At 39.0% G+C, this 27,418-nt stretch overlaps 1 protein-coding gene across 1 annotated transcript; it reads right to left on the reverse strand.

Moving 5' to 3' along the window:
• Positions 1-5,517: 5,517 nt before the first annotated feature.
• Positions 5,518-27,106, reverse strand: LOC138825228 (E3 ubiquitin-protein ligase RNF103). The gene is made up of 4 exons (XM_070019632.1): positions 26,365-27,106; positions 24,077-24,216; positions 12,649-12,764; positions 5,518-8,094 (listed from the first exon to the last, which is right to left on the reverse strand). The coding sequence occupies exons 1-4, from the start codon at positions 26,588-26,590 to the stop codon at positions 6,522-6,524; spliced, it is 2,055 nt and encodes a 684-aa protein (XP_069875733.1). The 5' UTR covers positions 26,591-27,106; the 3' UTR covers positions 5,518-6,521.
• Positions 27,107-27,418: the final 312 nt, after the last annotated feature.

The raw sequence follows: 27,418 nt of genomic DNA on the forward strand, positions 1-27,418 counted from the left end.
ATGTGTGCTAAAAGTATTAGTCTTTCTCACTTATACTACATAGGTAGTAAAAGGTTTGCTAAGTGGTAAAATTAAAATACTTTCTTCTTGCCAGATGTCGGTGGCTCATGCCTGTAATCCTAGCTACTAAGGAGGATGAGATCTGAGGATTGTGGTTCAAATCTAGCCCAGGCAGGAAACTCTGTGAGACTCATCTCCAGTAAACCACTCAGAAAACAGGAAGTGGCGTTGTGGCTCAAGTGGTAGAGTGCTCACCTTGAGCTGAAGAGCCAAGGGAGAGTGCCCAGGCCCAGAGTTCAAGCCCCAAGACCAATAACAACAACAAAAACAAAAAAAATTTCTTAAAGAATTCAAGCCAGGAAGTGGTGCTGTGGCTCAAGTGGTAAAGTGCTTATCTTGAGCTGAAGAGCTGAGGGACAGTGCCCAGGCCCAGATTTCAAGCCCTATAACCAACAAAAACAAACAAAACAAAAAACAAAAAATTCAAGGCAGGGCTGGGAAGGTGGCTCAGTGGTAGAGTGCTTGCCTTGCATGCATGAGGCCCTGGGTTCGATTCCTAGCACCACATAAGCAAAAAGAAAAAAGCTGGAAGTGGTGTTGTGGCTCAAGTGGTAGAGCGCTAGCCTTGAGCTGAAGAGCTGAGGGACAGCACCCAGGCCCAGAGTTAAGGCCCATGACCGGACCCCCCCCCCCCAAAAAAAATCAAGGCAATCATTATTTACTAAGTACATTCGTCTACTAGGTTACAAATATGAGTAATTATAGTACTGCCCTAATGGTTTACCATCCTTGGAGGATGAAAAGCTTAACACAAGAAATCATTAAACATTTTTTTTGCTTTATGATTTTTAGGCAAGTGCTCTGTCACTTGAATTATGCCCCAGTTCTTTTGCTTTTTAGTTTGTTTTTCAAACAGGGCCTCACTCTTTTGCCCAGCTAGCTTTGCACAGTACTTCAATCTTTCTATATCCACTACACCCAGTCAGAGAAACTTTTTTTTCCTTTGGCAGTACTGGGGCTTGAACTTAGGACAAGGATTCTGCCACTAAGCTAAGTCCAGCTCAGAGGAAGTCTCAAACAGAACAAATCATGTGCCCTGCTCACAGTTAACCAGAGTTCAGTAACTACAAAGCATTTGTACCGGGATTTGCAGTTCATTAACTTTAAGAAAATAAGTTTTTCTTAAAAGAGTTAAAATATAGTGTCTGTCAATCTTGAATATTTCCTTTGATTCTATACCTCCAGTAAATTCAGACAAAAGTGTTGTTATGTTTAATAATTAAGAGCTAAATCTAGCTCACCTGATGACCCAAACCACCAAGTTTCCCACTGGCCTCATTGTGGCATTCTTATTGCATGTCTAACGTTCAAAATGTAATACATCTATTTTGTGCCATGCACCGTAGTTAGACAAAACACAGTTCCTACCATAAAAGAGCTCATCCTGGGGCTGGGAAGGTGGCTCAGTGGTAGAGCACTTGCCTTGCATGCATGAGGCCCTGGGTTCGATTCCTCAGCACCACATAAGCAAAAAGAAAAAAGCCGGAAAGTGGCGCTGTGGCTCAAGTGGTAGAGCACTAGCCTTGAGCTGAAGAGCTGAGGGACAGCGCCCAGGCCCAGAGTTCAGGCCCCACAACCGGACCCCCCCCCCCAAAAAAAAAGAGCTCATCCTAAAAAAAGATATATGCAGAGTTTAGGTGACTGAAGCTAAGTATGATGGACATGTGCAACAAGATATAGAAAGGCACATATCAACTTATTCCATTTTTAGTGACATTGTATGAACATTGCATAAGGTGACATTCACCTGTCCACTGCATAAATATTGCTGACCCTTTAGAAGCCTGGAAAGGAAGATGAGTAAGAAGGGCAGAATTTAGAGAGAAAGTACCATCTAGCTAGGCTAAGTGAAAGAGGCATTTCCAGTAGTTCAATGCTATAGCAAAGCCCCAAGTGAGAAAAACTAGAGCACAAGCTTGAAGTGACAATAGTGTGGTGTTTTTTTTTTTGTTTTCTTTTTGTTTTTTTTTTTGGTATGGTGTTTTACAAGGAGTTTTAGAGGTCAATCAGAAACAGAAGGGCTATGAAAGCAACTGTTAAGATTGATCTGTCATGGGGCACTGTGCATCAGGCCTATAACCCTAGCAACTCAGGAGGCTGACATCTGAGGATCATGGTTAGAAATCAGTCCACGTAGGAAAGTCCAATAGATTCTTACCTCCAATTAACTACCAAAAAGCCAGAATGGAGTTGTGGTTCAAGTGGTAGAGTGTTAGTCTTGAACAAAAAAAGCTCAGGGACAGGGCTGGGAAGGTGGCTCAGTGGTAGAGCGCTTGCTTTGCATGCATTAGGCCCTGGGTTCGATTCCTCAGCACCACATAAGCAAAAACAAAAACAATAAAACCTTGTGATATTAAAAAAAAAAAAAAAAAAAGCTCAGGGACAGCACCCAGGCCCTGAGTTCAAGCTCTACGATTGGCACAAGAAAAATTAAAAGAAAGATGTTTGCTTTCTGATCATCTGTGAAATGTAGTGGCCCTAGAATGCTGGAGTAGAAATTTTAACTGTCTTTAAATTTCTCTATTTTTGCTGGGAGCCAGTGGCTCACACTTGTAATCTTAGCTACTCAGGAGGCTGAGATCTGAGGATCGCAGTTCAAAGCCAGCCCGGGCAAGAAAGTCTGTGAAACTCTTATCTCCAATAAACCACCAGAAAACCGGAAGTGGTGCTATAGCTCAAGTGGTAGAATGCTAGCCTTGAGCTGAAGAGGGACACACTCAGGCCGAGTTCAAGCCCTATAGCGACAAAAAAAAATTTTTTTGAGTACATGTCATAATACTTGAATATATAGGACAGGGCATAGTGGTTCATGCCTGTAATCCTGACTAAATGAGAGATGGAGATAGGAAGATCATAGTTTAAGTCCAGCCCAGGCAAAAATGTTTGTAAGACCCTATCTCAAGCCAGGAGTAGTGGTTCATGCCTGTAATTCCAGTAAAGGAGGCAAAAGTTGAAGGATTACCATCTGAGATAGGCCTGGGAAAATGTGAAACCCTATTTGAAAAATAATTAAAACGAAAAGGCATAGCACTTATTTAGCAACTGCAAGGCCCTGAGTTCAACCTCCAGTAATGAGCACACACACACACACACACACACACACACACACACACACACACACACACACACTCCCCTCCACTCATTAACTGAAATCAAAGTCTTAAGTGGAGGATTTTTGAGGAGAGTGTTAATGGAAAACTGGTACTTGAAAACACCCAGAGCCAGGTACTAGTGGAAGACACCTGTAATCCCAGCATTAGGTAGCCAAAGAAAGGCAGGAGGAGTGCAAATTTGAGGCCAACTTTGGCTACAAAATGAGATCCTATCCCAAAAAAACTCAGGGCTGGGGTATAGCTCAGTGGCAAAATGCTTACTTACTCTGAGCAAAAACCCTGAGATTAACCCCAGCAAATAAAAAAATATTCCCACTACCAAAAAAGAAAAGAAAAAAAATGCATTGAGAAGGAAAAAATTCAAGACCTAGGGAGATGAAAGCCATCTGCTGAAAACATTAAAGAGCAGTGGACCGATGAGAGAACCCCAGGAAACACTACCAAAATGAGGCATTTTTTTTTTCTAGCAGGAAAATTAAGAGTGCACAAAGGGCATTCGCTACGGTTTATTTTTTTTAAAGCTCTCAGATACTAATATTCTCCACTTGGTTTTTAACATTTTTTCAAGTTTATGATGATGCAAAGGAGATGTTTAGCTTGAAACTGTTTTTTTTTTTTTTTTTTTTTTTATAGCCTTCGCACAGCAGGCAGGAAGTAATGCTGCTCCTAGCAGCACAGAGAGTAAGGATGAAAAGTCAGGTTACTTTTTTTTTTTTTTTTTTTATAATGTATTTTCAATATTTACTTTTTTTTTTTTTTATTGTAAAGATTCTATACAGAGGGTTACAGTTACATGAGTGGGGTAATGAGTACACTTCCTCTTGAACATTGTTACCCCCTCCATTGTGAAACTGTTTTTTTAATTGTGATCTTTTCTCAGGCTAGCAATATGTGGTATGATGCTGAGCAGTGTCAGAGCTCTATCAGCTATGTGATTGTGTACTCTGCGGTATACTACATTGCTACAGTAGATTAGGTGCACCAATGGCATTTTTCATTTGTATTTTCAATTTATAATGGGCTTATTGGGACATAACTCCATAGTAAGGAGACAAAGATCTAGTTTTCTAGCTGTTTTTTAAATAAGACCCAGTATATGATGTGGAAAAAGAAATATTAGTACCCAGGTGCAATTCAAAACAAGCTCATATTCTTATCATTTTGGAGGACAATCAAAGGATTTATAAATACAAAACAAGCTCAGTCCACAGTAATAGTCAAAATGTGGATGAAACACCCTTCTTCGGACAGAAATGTCAGCTAATAGCAAAGGAAGGATGAAATTAAAAAAATTATTACAATTCTTGTTGAATAACTGGTTCATAGAATCATCAATGGATTTTAAAACCAATGAACTGGCTGGGCATGGTGGCATACATGTAATCCTACAATTTGGGTGGTGGAGGTCAGAGTATTAAGGTCAGGCTAGGCAAAAAATTAGCAAGACCCCATTGCAACCCATAAAAAAGCTGAGTATGGTGGAGGGCATATGACATCTCAACTAAGAGAAAGGCATACAAAGGAGATACATTGTCTGGGCTGATCTGGGCAAAAACTCATGTTTCTATTTGAAAAAATTATTAAGGGGGCTGGGATGTAGCTCAGTAGCAAAGTGCTTGCCTAGCAAGTGCAATATCCTGGGTTCTATCCCCAGTACCAAAAAAGAAAACAACAAAAAAAGATGAAAGCATAAAGGGCCGTGTCAGAGTGTTGGCCTAACAAGAGCAAGGCCCCACATTCAAACCCTAGTACCACCAAAAAATAAAACTATTGTGCCAAGAGGTTATTTGTGTGGTCTCACAGATGCCTTAACTATGAAGTAAAAAAGTACCTTATCATGAAAAGATAAATTGGGTATCACTTCAATTAAATTTAACATCACAAACAACCTTTTTTTTCTGCCAGTACTAGGGTCTTGAACTCAGGGTCTGGGCACTGTCCTTTAGTTTGTTCAAGGCTAGCACTCTACCACTTGGACCACATTTTCACTTCCAACTTGATGGTTAATTGGAGATTAACTTATGGAGTTTCCTGCCTGGGCTGGCTTCTAATTGCAATCCTGATTAGCTAGGATTATAAGTGTGAGCTGTCAGTGCCCACCAGCAGTATTCTTTAATTTAAATCTAATCATAAAAGAGACAAATACAGCGTGTGGAACATTTTATAAGCCAAGTAGTTTGTAGACTAAAAATGTTAGTTTCAGAAAAAACAACTGCTCTAGAGAAAAGAACAAAAGAAAGTAGACTTTACTTAAGGCACAAATCTTAAGTTTACAGTAAGACTGAAAACAAAACTACAAATATAAGGTATTCTGGAAGAAAGGATCATATATTAGGTATTATTGAATCCATGTGAAGTTTTTTGGATGTAATAATCATTTGGTAGTTATGCAATTGTTTTTTAGGAAATATAGAGTGATATATTTAGAGATGAAACACCATGTGATGACTCAGATTTCATTTCAAAAGGATTGGCAAAAAAACCCCAAAAGGTATTAGAAGGGAAAAAGATTAGAGAGAGGTGACAAACATGGTGAATTAGGCAGAGAGATGAATGTTACTGACGTTTAGTATATATGTTCCCAAACCTTCTCTAATTCTAAAATTTTTCAAAACACAGCCAATTAATGCTTAAAAGGTAATTTATGTGTTGCTAATATACTACAGTTGATTTTTTTAGATGTGCTAAATAATGTTATTTAATAAGGCCCTCTATGAAATTCTTTCTCATCAAGGCTAACAAAGCTAACGGTGAACATTGTCTCTGGTTGGTGTCAGTAGCCTTCCTTCTATTTTTGTCTTTGTTTCATATAAGTCAAGAATTGTATTTGATGTACCTATGAATCAGAAAAACACAGAAATCAGTCCCCTTATCACAAACAATTTAACATTAAAAACCTGTAATCTTCTGGTTTTAAAATAATTTATTTCATAGGTTTGTTTTAATTTCATGTCTCAAAGCATACATTATTTAACCAAGAGGTGCTGGACAGAGATTTTGTAAAAAGGGAGAAAACATTTAGGATAAGAAACCGGCTCCATTCCATTAGAATTTGATCCTACCTTGTAAAGTCTTGCTAGGATAAATTTCTATCATACTTCTTTGTGCTTACAAAAAACATTAACTTCAGAATTTCCAATATTGTAAATAAAATTTTTTTACAATTAAGTATGCATTCAATTGACACACAAAGCAACCAAATAAATTGTTATCAACATTAGCATAATGTGTATTTCTTGTCACTGCACTAACATTAAAGTAAATTTTGAACCACAAAAACATTGTGACTAACATTAAAAAGGCAAGCTGTAAGATACTGAAAGCTTATAAAGGACAAATTGCACGTGGTTAAGATGGGACATCATTTGACAAAGGCTGGTGTTGTGCATATGGCTGCTTTTTCTTATAAGAAGGCCACCGGCAAACAGGGCAACAGTGTCGGCCCCCAGCCAACCACATCACAATGCAATTCTGATGGAACACATGACCACAAGGCAATCCCATTAGCAAGCATCCATTTTCAAAATTCTCTAGGCAAACAACACATTCAGTACAGTGCAACATATCAGCAGGCCAAGTTAACCAATCAGGTTCCATATCTTCATTAGTGTTATAGGATCCATATAACCTCCCCTTCCTTTCATATGGGCTGGTCTGACAATATTTATTGGCACACGAACAAACCTTAGCATCACAGTGACTTGCTCTTCCTGGAGGATTGTGAGCTATGCTTTGTTTATCTTCAAATACTTCCTTCTCACTGCTAACAGTGTCTGTGTTCTCACTGTCTGAGTCATTTTCAGTGTCTTGAGAACCTTCCGACATTTCCTCTTCAGATTGGACTCCAAGACATTTAAATCGCCACATTGGTAAATTTTTTATGTAATCAGTTGGTATCAGAGGGTGAAGCCAAAGATCAGGGAAAGCTAACCGCTCCAAGAATAAGTCAGGGTCTTCATCCCAATCAGATTCTACAGGAAAGTTTTGAAAAGAAGCAATGGGGTGGAAGAGGTAGCTGGTGTACCAGTCCCACAGACTTGATAACCACTCTAAGTTATTGACATTGACTTCATCATTGTTGCTTCGCCGTCTCTTCTTTTCAAAGTAATCAATTAGTAAACCATGTCCAAGATATGTACTGAGAAACAGGGCTGGGTGTGAAGAGTAAAACATCCAGTCTGCCCTTACCCATGAAGCCAATGTGGTTGTATTGGAGTATCTCAACAATTTTAAGCTATATTCATAAAAACTATCTAAATAAGGGAGCTGTAAAAATCCCAATACAGGTAGCCAGGAAATAATTAACAGAGAATTATATGTCCCTAAAGTGCTTATGAGAACCACAAATCGCTTGATGGTAGCTCCCTGTGTAATAAATAAGTCCATCCAAGCCATAAGATTAACTAGAACCAAACTCAAAACAAACAGATCATTTACTTCAGGTTGTAATGAGCGCAAAAATGAATCCATAGCCTGAAGGGATATAAATTCGCCCGTGTGGTTTCCATATCTGTAGATTCCTTCAGGAGTTCTAAGTATGTAAGATGGCATATTAAACACACCAATATCTGTCATATAACTCTTGTTGTCCCAGTTTTCCACATTAACAAATATAAATTCAACTCTTCCAGTAAATTTTATGCTTAGTGCAGAGAAGAAGGCTGGTGGTTGGTCAAGGTTTGCAAACAGGTATATTTTTACCCAATACTGATCACTTTTATTCCATTCTTCTTTCAAATGTTTAGCATTATAAATGGTTTTGATTCGAGAAGCTGCATGGGCAGTTATCCATTTAAATATATGCTCTACTTCAATCTTTCGTCCACTATATTCTTTAAGCATGACTTTCCCTTTAGATGTACTTGTTTGTGGAACAGACATAATGAGAGTGGATCTAACCCAGCCTCTTCTCTTGCAGTACCTGTAAGAGAGGAGAGTAAACTATGAATAAACAGCTGGCTGTTGCATAATATATCTTCTCCCAATAAGTTTTTTTAGGACTTGACTCTCTCTCCAGATCAAATTGCCCTCAGATAATCAATAAGAGGGCCCAATACAAGGAAGTTGTGCAAGAAGAAAATCAAGCTATTTTTTATAGTTTAGGTTTGTAGTTGAAAAACATTTTTGAAGCAAGAATATCTAGCAGCCTTTGAGTCAAGGGTATCAGTAAATACTTAAGCATCTTTTGTATCTATGTATCAATGCCTTCCGTGCTGCTAAGATCTAAAAGACAACAGGCAAATAAAACCTGATCAAGAGGAGGTTAAATCCTCTTAAAGATAACTGGTATAAGCCAATTAAATATCCTCTTAAAGAGACTGTAACCCCTGTAATCCTAGCTACTCAGCCTCCTGGCTGAGATCTGAAAATCACAGTTAGAAGCCAACCCCAGCAGGAATGCCTATGAGACTCTATCTCCAACTGACTACCAAAAAAACTTGAAGTGGAGCTGTGAAGTGGTAGAATGCTAACCTTGAACAAAGAAGCCCAGAAACACACTAGGCCCTGAGTTCAAGCCCCAGAACCAGCACAAAACCAAAACCAAAATCAAAATCAAAACAAATGAGACAAAACAGAAATAGTAAAACAGTATATATTTCATTGTTAAATAATGTATATGAAGTTCAACAGCACTGGAGTTTGAGCTGGTGAAGATTTCATGAATGATCTAGGTGGCTGATTAGAATTCAGATAAGCAGGGAAAAGAGAAGGAAATAAATGATCCTAGATGCCAAGTCCTTGATTTGGTGCAAACTCCTAAGAGTGGGAGTCAAGCCTTACCATTTATTAACCTGGCCGCTTTATAATCCCTGATATTCACAGGCACAATTGCAAAGTAATCTGTGCAAAAGATAACTCACAAGCCGGGCACTGATGGCTCACACCTGTAATCCTAGCTACTCAGGAGGCTGAGATCTGAGGATCACAGTTCAAAGCCAGCCTGGGCAGGAAAGACCATGAGATCTTATCTCCAATAAACCATAGAAAACTGGAAGTGGCTCTATGGTTCAAGTGGTAGAGCGCTATCCTTGAGCTGAAGAACTGGGGGACAGCTCCCAGGCCCAAAGTTCAAGCCCCACAACAGACCAAAAAAAAAAAAAAAAAAAAGATAACCCAGAAAAGAAGAACTGCAAGACCTTCCTTTGTTTCTTTTTTTTTTTTTTTTTTTGTAGGTCGTGGGGCTTGAACTCTGGGCCTGGGCGCTGTCCCTCAACTCTTCAGCTCAAGGCGAGCGCTTTACCACTTGAGCTACAGCACCACTTCCGGTTTTCTGGTGGTTTATTGGAGATAGGAGTCTCACAGTCTCTCCTGCCCAGGCTGGCTTTGAACTGCGATCCTCAGATCTCAGCCTCCTGAGTAGCGAGGATTACAGGCGTGAGCCACCAGCGCCCGGCCTTCCTTTGTTTCTTTATTCTCCTATTTCTTCACTGGAAACCATGAAGAAGAAACAAAATGCATTAAAAAAAAAAGTATTTAGGATTAAGAGATTCAGTCCAAAAATGATCTCACTTAATAGCAACTATAGAATAATTCAAAATTAAGTTATTTGTTTAGACATTGAATAGGGTGATGACTGTTATGAATTTAAGGCATTGTCAAACTAGGTGATAAAAATACTGAAAAAAAGGAAAGTCACTCTCATACTACCACAGATAGGTTATAAGTTTGAACATTTCCATTTCTTTTAAAACAATATTCTTCTCCAAGAACCTACTATGTCAACACATTTTGCTTATTATAGATTTGTAAATGCATACTAATGTTGGATTTCACTCAGAATAATAATGCAAAATTACGGATGTCATGCTTAGTGAGAATGCATTATATTTTTACCAAATAAACATATTACAATTCATATAATCAAAAAGGAAAGTTGTGATATATGTAGATGTGATTTTACAATGACTAATGACTAATTCTTTATTAGGAATTTTGAAAATAACATGTTATATCTTAAAGTTAGTAATGACTCTGGAAAATGATCTCAGTGACTCAGAATGACAGACAGCTTAGCTTCTTGTTGATTTATTTTCAACAAGATAGATACCATTGAAATCAATACTGTTTCAACTAAAATGGTTTGAAAGCATATATTCCTTAAAAATAAGGTATCTTCACTGAATATATGTGATAATGTCACAATAAGCCCCTCGTATGATTAATATATGTTAATAAGAAAGTATCTTCTATCCTTAACACTTTGTCAATACAAAATAACTAAGATTAGTTCTATTTTTTACCCTTGCTGAAAAAAGCAGTAAGTCAGATTCATATACATCTTAAATTCTAAACAGCTTTAATGTTTTAATTGAGTATGATACTTGTGATGACACATTTCTACTCTGGGTCATTTTTTTTTGTCCTCCTGAAACACCACTTTGGCTCCTGATTTGTGTCAAAATTCTAATCATATATATATATATATTTTTTTGATCCGGTCGTGGGGCCTGTACTCTGGGCCTGGGCGCTGACCCTCAACTCTTCAGCTCAAGGCTAGTGCTCTACCACTTGAGCCACAGCGCCACTTCCGGCTTTTTTCTTTTTGCTTACGTGGTGCTGAGGAATCGAACCCAGGGCCTCATGCATGCAAGGCAAGCGCTCTACCACTGAGCCACCTTCTCAGCCCCTCTACTCATATTCTTTATGAGAGAAAAACTTGCTTTGTAAAACAGACAAGATTTTAGTGCATGTTTCTTCATGTAAAGAAAACAAGTATTTTTCCTTTGAGTTCAGAGTTAAATGGTATTTTTGTTGTTTCTTTTGGTCATGGGACTTGAACTCTGGCCTGGGTGCTGTCCCTCAGCTCTTCAGCTCAAGGACAGCACTCTACTACTTGAGCCACAGCACCAGGTTTACTGGGAGACAAGAGTATCATGGACTTTCCTGCCAGGGCTGGCTTTGAACCACAATCCTCAGGTCTCAGCCTCCTGAGTAGCTAGGATTACAGGCGTGAGCCATTGGTGCCTGGCTGTTAACTGCTATTTTTTTTTGTCGGTCGTGGGGCTTGAACTCTGGGCTTGGGTGCTGTCCCTGCACTCTTCAGGTCAAGGCGAGCGCTCTAGTGCTTGAGCCACAGCGCCTCTTTCGGTTTTCTAGTGGTTTATTGAAGATAAGAGTCTCATGAGGGGCTGGGAAGATGGCTCAGTGGTAGAGTGCTTGCCTTGCATGCCTGAGGCCCTGGGTTTGATTCCTCAGCACCACATAAGCAAAATGAAAAAAGCCGGAAGTGGCGCTGTGGCTCAAGTGGTAGAGCACTAGCCTTGAGCTGAAGAACTGAGAGACAGCGCCCAGGCCCAGAGTTCAGGCCCCACAACCGGACCCAAAAAACAACAACAAAAGAGTCTCACGAACTTTCCTGCCTGGGCTGGCTTTGAACCATGATCCTCAGATCTCAGCCTCCTGAGTACCTAGGATTACAGGCATGAGCCACTGGCGCCCGGCTCTAAATGGTATTTTTAAGGTCTGTCATTCTACACTGAATTTTACTCTATCCAATAAAAGAAAATTTCACCTGGAATCATAATATCTTTCAAAGTATAGCCTATTTTCTAGAGTTGGAAAAAAATTCTAATACTAATACGAGGCTATTAATACATATTATCTAAATACTTGTCTAACAATATGCAGAACAACACACAATACATACATATATGCATATATATCATATTAATTTTAAAACTAAAATATGAAAACTAAATGTTCATATTACTTTTAATAATGTTGTAATACCTTAAAAGCATTTATCAAAGAAAGAAGAGAAGCAAAATAAAGCCAATGAAATTACAGGTTTAGCAGATTTTCTATACACAAATGAATTGTCCATTGTGGCCAATACATAAGATGGACAGAAAGGGAAGACATTAGAAACAAGTACTGTAGGATTTTGACATATATATCTTATGTCCCCTCTGCATGAAACAAAGCATGCTATGCATGGTAGTCTTTATTAACTTGGTGGCACAAGAAACAGAAATACATTTTAAAAAAGAAATCGAATATAGAAGGAATGTAAATAATGAAATGATAACTAAACAAACCAAATTCTTGCCTAAGAGAATGCAAAGATAGAAGAAAAATAAAATATTGAAGGGCAGAAAGAGAAAGGACACATAAAGAGAAAGAGGATGAGTCTGAGTTTGACACTAGGTTTTAAGAAAAAGGACATACCTACAGATAGTTTTAGAGAAGTCAACATAATTATAAATTAGAGGGTGGAAGTCTAAAAAGATTTTCATCAGCACAGTGATACAATGTACAGCTATTTGTAAGAGAACACTGAGACAAAAAAGACCAAAGACACTCTTAAGAGACATCCCCAGAAGAAAGGAGAGCAAGAGGGAGGAAGAGGGAGAGTGAAAAAGAGTACAGTTCTAAGAGAGATCTGGGTAAACTGTGCTAAACAGTGCTAATGAGCTACATTAAATAAGAAAGATTCTGGTCAGTACTCAAAATTCTAATTGCCTAATCCACTTACCTGGGATCACTGGAACAGTTAAAAGTGCCTGTACGTATTCCAAATCTTGACACCTTTTTTACCATTTTCTCCCAGTGAACTTTACCCACCAAAGGACTTCTGTCGTTTGCTATGACCTATTCCCCCAAAAAAGAAAAAAACTCAGTTTAATTACCTAACAGAGTAAAACCAATCACTTATATACAGTCTAATTTCACATTTTTGACAGTTATTGTTCCCAGTTCTTGTTTATTGTATTAGTCAGATTATCATTGCAATTCCTATAAAAGAAGCACTAGAAAAGTCTTAAAACACTGGAAGTTACAGAGAACAGAGTTAAAATCATAGTAAAGAAGCTAACCATGATTTCCACCATGTGGCTTATTCTCTACAATTAAGGTACACAGGAAGAAAATGGCCCAGAAGTAATTTCTTGCTCTGAAAAATTTCACATCCAGATAAAGCTTATAAAAAATTACATGTGGATTCAAGAAATTCAAATTTCACTTAAAAAATTGTATCAAAGAAATTTATTTGCATGTAAATAAACAGACTTTTTAAAAAATGTTTCAGGAAAAAATTCCCACAGGTTTTATCACACATTTTTTTTCAAAAAATGAAAACAGAAAATCCAAACTAGTTACAGAACTGCCATACATACAATCAAATTTGATTCCTTTTTAGAAAAGTCCCTCCCCACTACTCCTGATGTATATTTTAAACGCAGAATTTAAAGCTCACCATCAAATTTCACTTTTTTAAAGCATAATTATAAAGCCAATAGTTGGTGATGTGTTTTCTATTAAACTATGCTTTAACTGAAACAATACTATTATTTATCTATGGCATTTTTTCCTTAATGACAATGAAAAACTCTAACAAGATTTTTTAAACTACAATTTTTTTCTTGTAACTTTGATTTGACTTTCAAATATAATTGGTACAGAAAAAACATTTTTCAAGAAAAAGTTCTAATTTAACCTTTAAATTATATAACAACTTTTTCCCCCCAGTCCTGGGGCTTGAACTCAGGGCTTTGGAGCGGTCCCTGAGCCTCTTTGTGCTCTAGGATAGTGCTCTACCATTTATTTGAGCCACAGAGCCATTTCTGGCTTTTTCTGGGTAGTTTATTGGAGATAAAAATCTCATGGACTTTCCTGGGCTGGTTTTGAACTGAGATCCTCAGATTGCAGACTCCTGAGTAGCTAGGATTACAGGTGTGGGCCACTGGCACCTGGCAACAAGTTCTCTTATTCATCATTGTCAGTCTCTCTAATAGTTTATATCTCTTCCATTTATTTCCTAATTTTCCTGTGAGAATCAAGATTGAATTCAATGAAGACACCAGTAAAAACAAAAAACAAAAAATAGAGACACAAAAATAACTAAGTGGAATTTAAAAACTAAAATTGAAAAATAAAAACCCAATACAAAAAATAACTAAGTAGAATTTAAAGGAACCCTAGAAATGAAAGCATCTGATTTATTTAAGTTCAGGGTATAGGCCAAACTTACTTTTATAAGTGCTATTACTATTCAACTTAAAGTTACAATATAATATTCTAAAACCTCTAATCTTTCTGGTAGGAAGGACCATTTTCACATTTATAAAACCATACACTGCAGGTCCTACAGAAGAGGTGGTGCAGCTACCCTACCTGTAGTCACTTGAACAAATGAAGTCTAAAAAACATCAGAGGACAGTAGAGCATGGAGCTACCCATTCATGACAAATGACTAAGTTCACTTTATGTGCCATTGGATTACTGTCCAATAACTCCCGTGATATGTCATCCTCATACTTACAGTGACATACATGTATATGTGGCATCTTATCTATGATGCTTAATACTCACATGCAAATTAAGAGCATTAAACAAATGGTTATGATATTTTTTAAGTCACAGTGCTTGTACTCGGGGCCTGGGTTCTGTCCTTGAACTCTACCCCCCGCCCCCCCGTCCCCCTCAAGGCTAGCATTCTACCATTTTGAGCCACAGTTTCACACAATTAATTGAGGTAAGAGTCTCATGGACTTTCCTGCCTGGGTTGGCTTTGAACCATGATCTTAAAACCTGATTCCTGAGTAGGTAGGATTACAGGCATGAGCCACTGATACCCAGTTTGATACTGCTTTCTTAACAAAAATAAATGAGGGAGATATGAGTTCATATTTGAATATACTGATGGCCAAGGTAAGCAGAAAGATGGAATTTTAGACATTGTTGCAAATGAAAGCTTTTTGAGACGATTCATATAGGTCACATTACTCCAGCTTTCACCTTTTTCCTTGGTTCAAAAGTACATTGTAGAGAGCTGGGCGCTGGTGGCTCACGCCTGTAATCCTAGCTACACAGGAGGCTGAGACCTGAGGATCGCGGTTCAAAGCCAGCCCGGGCAGGAGAGACCGTGAGACTCCTATCTCCAATAAACCACCAGAAAACCGGAAGTGGCACTATAGCTCAAGTGGTAGAGTGCTCGCCTTGAGCTGAAGAGCTGAGGGACAGCGCCCAGGCCCAGAGTTCAAGCCCCACGACTGACAAAAAAAAAAAAAAGTACATTGTAGAGGGGGGAGGGAGTATGACATACTCTATCCTCCAGTCACAAGTTAAGTGTTTCTTTTCTTTTTTTGCTGTAACTTAAGAGTCACTATAATAGTTCTCTTGGCCATAAAGCCAGAGATACCTTGAACCTAATTTTCAGATTCTTCAGGAGATTAAGAACTCTGTGTAATTATACCACATACTTCCTGTTCTTTCCCCTTGATTTATTTTTATTTTTAAGAACTTACTTTTCAGCTGGTCGTTGGTGGTTCATGCCTGAAACTCTTTAATTCTAGCTATTTGGGAGGCTAAGATTGAAGATCCTAGTTTGAAGCCAGCCTGGGCAGGTAAAGTCCATGAGATTCTTATCTCCAGCTACCAAAATGTTGAAAATGAAGCTGTGGCTCAAGTGATAGAGCACTAGTTTTGAGCACAAAAGCTCAAGGACAGTGCCCATGCCCTGAATTCAAGCACCAGGAATGGCTAAAAAATAAAAATAAAAAAAAAATAAAAGCAACTTCTCAGACATTTTCCTATTTCTTGATTATGGCTGCCAATAAGCCAAACATTTCAAGTATATGTTTATAACAACAATGCTTCAATGATTTAAGAGACCTCCTCTGTCAATACATACATGGCTCTAAGCCTGGGCATCTCAGAAAAATCCTTTTCAGAACACAAATTCCAATGTTAGAAACAGGAGAAGAAATGAGAAGATTGTTCCCAGGTATTTACTACTTCCAGCAGAGATAGCAGAATAGAGTTGTGAACATTGCTGAAGCAGATATATATGACAATAATCAACCCCAGGGCCTATTTCCTCAGCAATCTGTTCTGGCATCTGCTTTTGAAGGGCTTAAGAATCCCCGGCTGAGAGAGTGGCACAAAAATGAAAAATCATCTAGGTATGGCAGGAAAGCATTTTAAATGACCATATAGCTTTATTTATATAATTAGAAATTGTTTTGTCTGCCAGGCATGGTATTTCATGCCTTTAATTCCAGCTACTAGGGAGGAAGATGACTGCTTGAAGATAGCTTGGGCAAAAAATTAGCAAGACCCCATCTCAACCAGTAGCTGGTCATGGTGGCATATGCCTGTCATACTAGCTACACAATAAACAAATAGAAGGAGAGAAGTACAGGCTAAACTGGGCAAAAATATCATGAAACGGCCAAATATATCATTCACAATAATTAACGCAAAAAGTCCAAGATGGCATAGCTGAAGTGGTACAGTGACTACTTAGGAAGTGTGAGGCCCTGAGTCAAGCCTTACACAGTTACATTTCCAACAGATTTAAAATGCATTAAATTTAATGGAGGCTAAATTAAATGTCCACTATTAAAAAAAAAAGTCAGTATTTTCACAAAATAGCTCATCTCACTGAGTTACATGGAAGACATAAAATATTCTAATTTCTCCTGTGGCACACCAATAGGAATACTTGGTTTATAGCTTATTTTCTGTACATTTTTTTTTCTTTTTTCTTTTTTTGTCAGCCATGAGGCTTGAACTCTGGGCCTGGGTGCTGTCCCTCAGCTCTTCAGCTCAAGGCTAGTGCTCTACCACTTGAGCCACAGTGCCGCTTCTGGTTTTCTGGTGGTTTATTGGAGATAAGAATCTCATGGTCTTTCCTGCCCAGGCTGGCTTTGAACTACAACCCTCAGATCTCAGCCTTCTGAGTAGCTAGGATTACAGGCGTGAGCCATGGGCACCTAGCAAGTATACATTTTTCTGAGTGGCATCTATACTGCTGGTCTCACTATGAAGGGAGAGCAGCTCAGGAAGGAGGCTGCATTCTCTGTGGGGACAAAAGTACAGAGCCTAGAAGAGTCTTGGCAACACAGGCTAGAAGTGCCCTTCCCAAAGTATCTGCCTTTATAAATGCCATCCCTACATTTGTTCATTATTGTATTCTATAGCTAATATAGCACCTAGTTCATAGAGGTGCTTATATTTATATTTAATTACAGCATTTATCTTTTTTATGTCTTAGTAATTCTTTCTTCTACTTTCAATTAATAGAACACCTAAAGGAAACTAACTTTCGTACTTTTGATATGAAAATCCCTTTCCCAGCAACCAGTCACTCAGAAAGCTTTTGGCACAAACATTAGTATAAGTAGTACCTGACTATATAACTGCATGTGCATTAATGCTCCTTTTTGTTTTATTTTTGGCAGTATTGTTTTGAACTTAGGGCCTTATGTTTGCTAGGTAAGCAACTCTACCAACTAAATTTATACTTTTTTTTTTTTTTTTTTGCCAGTCCTGGGGCTTTAACTTAAGCCTGAGCACTGTCCCTAATGCTTTTTTTTGCTAAAGGATAGCACTCTATCACTTGAACCACAGTACCACTTGTGGCTTTTTCTGTTTATGTGGTGCTGAGGAATCGAACCCAGGGCTTTGTGCATGCTAGGCAAGCACTCTACCACTAAGCCACATTCCCAGCCCTGAATTCATACTTTTTTTCTGCCAACGATATTAATAGTATCATTCTTGGGCTATTCAAAATTATTAACACAGGCAGATACCTTTTAGGCAGCCAATGAGAAGCTGTACCAAATGCTTTTGTGGGCCTTATGTAGCCCTTGGACATATAAAGACAGCCAATTTAGTGCATTTAAAAATACACTTTTGCTATATGCTAATGGCTCAGGCCTGTAGCTCCTGTAGTTAGGAGCTACTTAGGCGACTGAATGGTTCTAAGTCAGCCCCAGTAGACAAATCTGTGAGACTCTTATCTCAATTCATCAGCACAAAAGCTGGAAATGGAAGTGTAGCTCACACCTGTACTCCTAGCTACTCAAGAGGCTAAAATCTGAGGACAGAGATTTGAAGCCAGTCTAGGCAGAAAAGGCTGTGAGAGTCTATCTCTAATTAGCTATCTAAAAGTAGAAAGTAGAGTTGTGGCTCAAGTGGTAGACAGCTAGCCTTGGGGGAAAAAAAAAAAAAAGCCAGGCAAGCTGGATGCCAATGGTTCATACCTGTAATCCTAGCTATTCAGGAGGCTGAGATCTGAGCATCTCGGTTTAAATCCAGCTCAGGCAAGAAAGTTCATGAGACTCTTATCTCCAATTAACCACCAAAAGCCAGAAGCAGAGCTGTGGTTCAAGTGGTAGATTGTTAGCCTTGAGCATAAAAGCTCAGGGACATCACCCAGGCCCCAAGTTCAAACCCAGGGCCAGCATAAAGAAATGAAAAAGCTAGGCAAACCACAAGTAGCAGTTCAAGCTCCATTTGCAGAACACACACAAAAATAAGTTTTAAAAATACATGTTGGCCTATTTTTTGGAAGTGGATTTCACTGCTGATTGAACATCTGACATACCTCTTTTAATACTGCAAATCTCCACACACAAGATTGAATATTAAGTAATATAACCTCCTTAAACAATTGGAGTACCATACTATTTTTTGCATTTCTCAATATTTCATTTAACCAAGGATCTATTTTTAAAACTGTAGGCCTTGGGCTGGGAAGGTGGCTCAGTGGTAGAGCACTTGCCTTGCATGCCTGAAGCCCTGGGTTCCATTCCCCAGCACCACATAAGCAAAAAAGAAAAAAAGCCGGAAGTGGCACTGTGGCTCAAGTGGTAGAGTGCTAGCCTTGAGCTGAAGAGCTGAGGGACAGCGTGCAGGCCCAGAGTTCAGGCCCCACGACTGGACCCAAAAAAATTAAAATAAAATAAAATAAAATAAAACTGTAGGCCAATTACATGTATACAAACTACAAAAATCATAAGAAGTTAGGATGAGTAATGATAAAAACAAAACTCAACAAAATTTAATTTTTTTAATATTCCTTCTAATTGATAAGTAAACATAGTCTTTCATAACCACAATAGACAGGATAAAGTGGTTTGCTTCATGAGTAGCTGATAAATAAGAAAATAAAGTAGAATTGTTCTGAACAAAACTATTGTCTAGGAGCAAAAATATAAACAAACTTAAAGTCAGCCATTAGTGGTTTGTGCCAAACAGGAACTATATTAACATAATACTTCAGTAAATATTGACCAATGCATCTCAGTTCTTTAAGTCAGGTGGTGCTTTTCATCTCTACTTCCATTCCAGTGACTTTAAATTACTTATGATGTGGCACAGGCAAAAGGAACAAATATGGGGTTGGGAAGATGGCTCACTGGTAGAATGCTTGCCTTGAATGCATGAGGCCCTGGGTTCAATTCCTCAGCACCACATAAGCAGAAAAAGCCAGAGGTGGCACTGTGACTCAATTGATAGCGTTAGCCTTGAGCTGTAGAGCTGAGGGACAGTGCCCAGGCCCAGAGTTCAGGCGCCACAACCGGAAAAAAAAAAAAAAAAAAGAAAGAAAAAAGAAAAAATATATCTTTCTTTAAACTCTGACAAAAAAAAAATCGAAACAGAGAAACAGAAATGTAAGAGGCAAACCCATAAGCTCCATAAAATATGCTAACTTTTCCATTTCAGAAGCCTTCCACTGTGCCATCTGCCTCTCTGACCAAGAGTCTTTAGAAAGAAAAGTAATCACCTTCTATTTGTGGTGTCAACAACACTGGGTAGGAAGGACCAATTAATCTAAAACTGGAAAAAAAAAAACTAGCTAATTAAAGATCTGAGATCAGGTTAGGAACAAAGCAGGAAAACTCCATGTCAGAATCGTTATAACTTGGTATCTACAGTATTACTGGTATGCCACATGTATTTCACCACCTTAAAAACTAAAATTAGTTCTGTTCACTTCACACTGTACAAATATAGAGAAGAATAAAGAGTTTGACAACCTGAAGAGGACAGAAATGATCAGAATTTGTCTGTCAGAGAAGTGTTACTATGAAAACACTTCTTCTATACTTAAAAAAAATAAGGGAGCAAAGAAAATAGCTTCTTTTGAAATAAGCAGGCCTCTATCATTTGTATCACTCCTCTAGTCCCCAAACTAGTTTTGTGCAAGTTATATATAAGACTGAATTCATATTATCTGAAGAATGACAACCAAAGAGAATATTTCTGTTCTATTTCTAGCAGGTAATTTCAATTTCAAATATAGCTTAGAAACAAATAATTATAGAGCTGAAACCAGTGTATCTGTACTGATTAGCTTAGCTGGTTAGTTCATAGTGCCAAGGACAGGATTTCAATCTCACTCTTCTTGGCTGTCCTGCCAAAGATTGTTCTGTCCAAACCAAACCAGCCATCTGACAAATGTAAGCCACTGGCCCCAAGGACCACAAGCCAAACCACGGTGATCACAGCAAACCTTGAATGTCACTGGAAAAATTAAGTACATGTTCTATTGCATCATTTCTATACACAGAAAACTAATATATATTGTCTATTGTGGGTCTTAAACTCTGGGCCTGGGTGCTGTCCCTCAGCTTTTCAGCTCAAGGAGATCACTCTACTACTTAAGCCTCAGCGATACTTCTGGTTTTCTGGTGGCTAATTGGAGATAAGAGTCTCACAGACTTTCCTGCCCGGGCTGGCTTTGAACCGTGGATCCTCTCAGCCTCCTGAGTAGCTAGGATTACAGGTGTGAGCCATCAGCACCTGGCTTGTTATTTTAATATGGTATATTCAATTGTTAATACCTCTGAGCCTTTAAAAAATATTTCCAGTCTTAGAGTCAGGTGTCTGTGGCTCATACCTGTAATCCTATATACTTAGGAGACAGAGGTCTAAGGATTATATATAGTTCAAAGTCAGCTTGGGCATGAAAGTCTTGTGACTCTTATCTCCAACTAACTACCAGAAAAAAACAAAACTTGGAAGTGAAGCTATGGTTAAAGTGGTAGAGAGTTTGCTAGCCTTAAGCCAAAAAAAGCTCAAATGTACAGGCTGGCCCTGAGTTCAAGCCCTAGGGCTAACACTGATGTGTATGTATGTTGAGAGAAGCTATTATTTGTAGTGTTAATACTTACAATTGCCTTTTAATCCTCACTTCATACAACTGTCACCTTTTAAGAGAATTTTTTGCTACTTTCTTTCCTTAGCCTATTTTTCTTCTTAGCATTTTTTTTACTACTGGTATTATAGGTGTGTATTCCTATTTATCTCCAGGGCTCAGAACAGGGTATAGCATATTTATACCTGTTGAATAAATTGATGCATTTTGTCATGTATTAATGAAGCTTAATCCATGAATATCTTTAACATGACATCAAAAGCTAGTTGGTTTGTAAACCAAGAGTATGTGGCTAACCTAGTGAACTACAATGTGTTACCTACAGACAGTATCCTATATACCAAAAGAATTTCCAGTTTTTTAAAACGGTTCTTTCAAGTTCCAGCAGTACTCAGCATCTCTACCATTTATTTGCATGGGATCAATTAAGTCAAGCAACAAGCATTTTAGACTATACATGCAGAACTATGGGACTGGCTACTCAATTCTATTGCAGTAATAAATATAAATTATAAAATGCCAATAATCAGAGCTTATTAGTAGAAATAAATACCAGGAAAAAGAAAATAACTACTTACTTATAAGCTAAAGCTTTGAAGGAGCTACAACTTCTTTTTCTTTAAGAGCAATGTCTACCTGCTGGCTTGCTCTACCACTGAGCTTCATCCCTAGCCCCTAAAGCTTATTTTTCAAAATCAATTACCTAACGCAGAAATATAGTAGAATTTGAATGGATAGTGTACATACTGCTGATTATCTGGAGTGTAAACCCAAATTCAATAGGAAGGATATCCAAAGCAATCTCTAGAAGAATTCCCAAACCTTAACCTGTTAGCAAAGCACACTACAGTATTATTCCATCCTCTTTTAGATGCGTATTTATTTTAGGTCATATGCAATGGAAAGTCTATTTACAATCACACTGAATTTCGTGATAGGACCAGCTATACAGCTAAGGTCTCAGAACTCAGCCTTTATTCTTTTATTCTTTATTCTTTTATTCTTTATTCTTTATTCTTTTATTCTTTATTCTTTATTTTTTCTACATCCTAAATCAGATTTTGTTGACTGCAGAATGAAATAACAAATACATCCAGCAAGAAATCAGGAGACTTAGGATTTGATTCTGGTTCAATACATCAATTAGTTCTACGACCATGGACAAACTACTTCATCTCTTAAAGCCTCAGAAAGGGATAGTCTGATAAAACCTCCAAGCTTCAGCTGTTTTATACAGTACATTATTAATTTTAGCCAAATTCATGCTGTAATTTAATTGATCTTACTTTAAGTGGATACATATTTTATCATTTGAGTTTTGTTCTAAGTAGTATTTAAGAAATTATAAGTTCAATGTAGTCTAGATTATTTTAATTTACAAAACATTAATGATATGTCCATTCATTTAAACCATACTTTGAGAAGTTTTTTGTAATACACTAATTAGATCTCACCATTCAACATATGTTTTATTGTTGTTTGGATCGATCAATCGATTGGTCTGTGGGTCGGTCGGTCTGTCTATGTCTGTCTGTCTTTAGCAGTCTTGGAGTTTGAACTCAAGGCTTATGCTTGTCAGGCAGGTGCTCTTACCATTGAGCCATGTACCCAGTCCTGATTGTTTTCAGCACACAGTCTTGTTTCCCACCTGGTACATGCCTGGGCCACTTTAATCTGCCTACTTTAGGCTTCTTTTGTTGCTGGAATTACAGGTACCTACAATTATATGAAGCTGCATCTTTGCTGAGATGGGAGTCTCATGGACTTTTCTGCTTGGGCTAAAACAAATCCTCCCACTCAGCCTCTCTGTAGCTGGGAAGACAAGCATCTACCATTGTACCACACTATGGGTTGAGATGGGGTTTCACAAACTGCCCAAACTGGCCTCAAATCACGGTCCTTCATTCTCAGTCTCCTAAATAGCTGTTTATTTATTTTTTTTTTTTTGTTTTTAATTCTGGTCTTGGGAATTGAACTCAGAGTCTGAGTTCTGTCCCTAAGTATTTTTGCTCAAGGCTAGTACTCTACTATCTGAGCCACAGCTCCACTCCAGCTTTTTTTGGTAAATTTCCTTTAAATTGTTATCATAAAGGTGATGTGCAGAAGGGTTACAAGCTATAAGTCAGGTAAAGAGAGTAAGTACATTTCTTTTTTGGACAATGCCACCCACTATTTAGTTTTTTTGAGATAGATAGGGTCTTGCTATATATATAGTCCAGGTTAGCCTTAAACTCATAAACCTTCTGCATCAGCCTTCCATTTAATGGGATTAAATCACACTTATATTTCTAGGTACTGATGGGCTGAGATTGGGAGGATAGTAGTTTGAGGCCAACCAGGGCAAAAAAGTCTGAGAAACCCCTTCTCAATGGAAAGCCAAACATGGTGAAGCATACTTGTCACTCTTGCTACAACAGAAAGCCTAACACAAGCAGATTGAGCCCAGGCAGGAAGTAAGACCCTATCTCAAAAATAACCATCAGAGCTGAGATGTGGTTCAGTGTAAGGGCACCTATCTAGCAAGGAAAGGACCCAGAGTGGACCCAGAGTTCAGGCCCACAGTTCCAACCCCAGTACTGCCCCCAAAATCAAGGGCCACCTCAAAATGAAACAAACAAAAACTAGGGTTTAAAAATACCTTGTCATAAGCACAGTAATGAATGTTCCCAGTCACTATCCACAATAATTCCTCCTTTATAGCCCTAAACGGCTATTTCCCTAATATAGGATTATTTTACCTCTATTTAAGGGTTCTTCACCTATATGCAAAGAAAGATCTGAGCTGCTAAACTAAAAATTAGAGTTAACAAAAACTGAAACAGTGCATGTCACTAAATTTTAAAGAGTGCATGTGGTGTTTCTCACTTTAAGAAAACAACACAGCAGCCTCTCCTTGAGAACTGAGTTTTACTTACGAAACATAAGTAAACAGTAGTGTCACAAACTGACATACATTATTTTAGTAAAAAATAATATCTCTTTCAAGGTTCTGAAGAATTATCATTGCTTCTGATACCTGAACAAGCCAGATGCCATCTTTTGTATCTTCTACAAGCTCATAGAAGTGCATTTCACCACTGAAATTGGTGCTAGAAACAGATTCAGATGCCTCCTCTTCTTTGAGAGCAGAATAGAGCTCACCTTCCATCAAGTCACCTAAAAAAAGACACACAAACATGTAAAATTTCAATGCCATGCTCAGAATGTCAATAATTCCATTTCTACCATGTAGAATCATGTATTTGTCCTTTCCTTGTACTCTATGGGAATAAAAACAATAGAACCTAAACATATCCAATGAATCTGTAATAAGAACCTATTATATGGTAGACAAAAGTGAATAAAACAGAAGAAAATCCACTTTTTATATTTTCTAAATGGATCATTTCAAAATTCATTATAAAACAGAGTATGTATTTCAGATGAATCATTCAAAGTTGGTTAGGAAATTATTCAATTCATACCAATCCAAAAGTACACCACAGTAGTTTTATGCATGACATGCCTGTTTCCTTCATTTTAAAACATAAGTTTATATACTCTGACTTAAAACGGGTTCACAGAATTTGCCATTAACTCCACTTAAAATAGCAACAGGGTTTATGTGACTTGGAGGTTAGAACAAACTCCACATCCATGCATTAATTTACAATATAAATTAGAGTTTGTATCATCAAATAAAACCAAATGCAAATATTAATGTCACATCAGTTTTTGCTTTAAATATTAAAAACAATGAATAACCAGTACTGTAGTGTTATAGCAGCAAAGCCATCCAAACAAATGTTTCAGTTTTATAGTTAAATTGCCATATCAAGACTTATTTTCCTATAAAATGTGTGAAGTGACTGTATATTTTGTGGGCTAGATATGTTCTTCAGATTATGTGTGATCACCTTATGCATCAAACATGACAAGTATTTTTAGGCCCAAAGGAAGGCAATAATACATAACATAAATGTCAAAATAACAAAATGCATGTTAAGTTATTTTACTGTGAAAATCTGACTTTGGCAGATAGACACTTCTCATTTCTAAGCCTAGTCAGTTTATTAGAGATCTTTTTCTTTAGATACTCCATTTCCTCACTCTGTGTGTGTGTGTGTGTGTTCCATTTCCTCACTGTGTGTTTGTGTGTTCCATTTCCTCACTCTGTGTGTGTGTGTGTGTGTGTGTGTGTGTGTGTGTGTGTGTGCCTATCAGCAAACAAGGCGTAAGCATAATATGTGATCTTTTATTTCCTCTAAAGAAAAACTTATCCCTTTGAGAGGGAAGTTTTCTTTCTTCTACACCAGTAGTGACATCAGAGTTTTATAAATACACAACTGTTAAACTGTTAGGAAGTTTACGTTTTTATAAATCACACTATATGGCTAGAGGGCACTATGAAAAACTGTATAGTAAAAGACAAGATACACTTAAAACAAAATAGATAACCATCAGTTTCAATGCTTCCTACAGCAATATCCTTCTTAGCTGCATTCCTCTCTCAGGAAGTCTATTTAAAAAGATATACACTGTCCAACAGTTAAGAAAAATCACCATTTTTTAACCCAATGCCACCCAAACCCAGAGTTACTGAAAATACATTCTTTAAGATTTTAAATTCTCCCAGCACTATTTTAGTTCTAATCCTCAACCCATCAAGTGATGCAAAGTGCCTGTGATTCATGAAAAGAAGGAATTTACATTTAAGATACTAAAAAAATTAACCCTGACAGAAACACAATAAACTTTAAAGTGGACAGGCATTCAAACAAGAAAAATCACCTTATCTTATTAAATTAAAAATCTGAAAAGTGTATCTTTTCAGATACACTTTGTCCATATTTAAACTCATAACATTTAAATGTTACGTTCCAATGTCTCTTTTATATTATCCCAATGTTTTCCCTTCCAGGTAGCTTGTTATTACCACGGTGACAAAAACCGCTATTCCAGGCTGCGTTTTTGGAGTCTTCCTTTTCCTAAATTTTGATGAATTCCAACTGACAAATGATACTTCCCAGTTTGATGACAATACCAATTTCTTTTTTGGGGGGGGGAAATCAATTTAGTAAAGAACGCTTAAAAAAAAACTACACTTTTCAAACCATCACTAAAAAATAACCGTAAAAAGACATAATTTCAGCCCTCTCCCAAGCTGGGATTCCCATATTTTATTATAGAAAACCGGGACAAAGCAGTCTCGCTGAACCCGACCAGAACCCGGTTCGATGGGGGTGGGAAAGGATGACAGCCAGGTAGACAGAGGCAGAGAGCTTCCCCCCCCAATCTCCAGGTGGAGGGGACCCCAACACTCACCTGACTTTTCCACCAGCTCCCGCACATCCTTCTTCTCGGGCAGCCCGGAGTAGCCCAGCCCTCGGCACTCCAGAATGGTCTTCAGCTTCTTAAAGCTCAGGGCCACTGGATCCACCAGCTGGGTGGCGAAGATGCCAGTCTCATACCACACAATGGCCTCAAAAAACCTGGCCAGGACGAACAGGACCAGAAAATAGAGGAGCAGGAAAAACAGCTTCAGCCACATCTTTCCCAGGTTAGTCTCCTCTCTGGCCCAAGAGTCCGGATCTGGGGGGGGGGGGGGGAAACAGGCGGGTGGCGGCGAGGAGGTCGAGGCAGGCTGGGCCCCGGAGAACACGCTTCCGCGTGCGGCGGTCACCGGGCCATCCCCGCGGGGGGGAGACGCGGGCGGGCTGGAGGGTGTCCGTGCGGTTGAAGGGGACGCCGAGGCGCGGAGCCTCGCGCCGGGCCTTCCAGTCAGGAGGCGAGAAGACAAGAGAACCGCTCAAAATCCCCCATCCATTCGACAGCCGGGGAACAAGATGGGGGACGCTTTCCCCGGGAGGACCCCCGGGCTGGGCTCAAGGTGACGGGGTCGGCAGTCCGGCGTCCGAGTCTCCCGGGGCGGGGGGACGACCGAGCCAGACTCGGGCTCGGCTCCGGGCGGCGCTGGGGGCCGGCGGCCCGGCTCCCGCGCTGCGGGTTAGGAAGGTGTAGCGCTCGGCCGGTCCAGGCCCGGGGCCGAGTGCGCCCGGCGCGGGAAGAAGCCGCCGCCGCCGCCGCCGCCACCGCAGCGCCGCGCCCGGAGCCCAGGCCCCAGGCCGCGCCGGCCGCCCAAGCTCCGCGGGAAGCGCGGCGGGCACGGCGGCAGCTCCAGGTTCCGGCGAGCCGGCCGGGCGGGCAGGGCGGCGGGGCCCGGAGGTGGGGGGGGCGTCGCGGTCTCCACAGAGGGAAATCCGGAGCGCTGAAGGGGGGAAAAATAAAAACCGAAAAACAAGCTCGGAGATGACGCCTTTCGGGTTGCCTTCAGGCCACGCACGGCCGGTCTGGTGAGGTTGGGCGGTGCAAATGCAAG

Source organism: Dipodomys merriami, unplaced genomic scaffold (genome assembly GCF_024711535.1).
Source record: "Dipodomys merriami isolate MVZ:Mamm:240054 unplaced genomic scaffold, mDipMer1.0.p SCAF_136, whole genome shotgun sequence".
Classification (NCBI taxonomy): Eukaryota; Metazoa; Chordata; class Mammalia; order Rodentia; family Heteromyidae; genus Dipodomys; species Dipodomys merriami.

Excerpts from the sequence above, each read along its gene's own strand:
- LOC138825228 (XM_070019632.1), bottom strand. The coding sequence starts at position 26,590 with ATGTGGCTGAAGCTGTTTTTCCTGCTCCTCTATTTTCTGGTCCTGTTC. Across the intron at positions 24,217-26,364 it reads GGAGCTGGTGGAAAAGTCAG|GTGACTTGATGGAAGGTGAG; the intron begins GTGAGTGTTGGG and ends GTCTTTTTTTAG. Across the intron at positions 8,095-12,648 it reads AACTGTTCCAGTGATCCCAG|GTACTGCAAGAGAAGAGGCT; the intron begins GTAAGTGGATTA and ends CCTCTCTTACAG.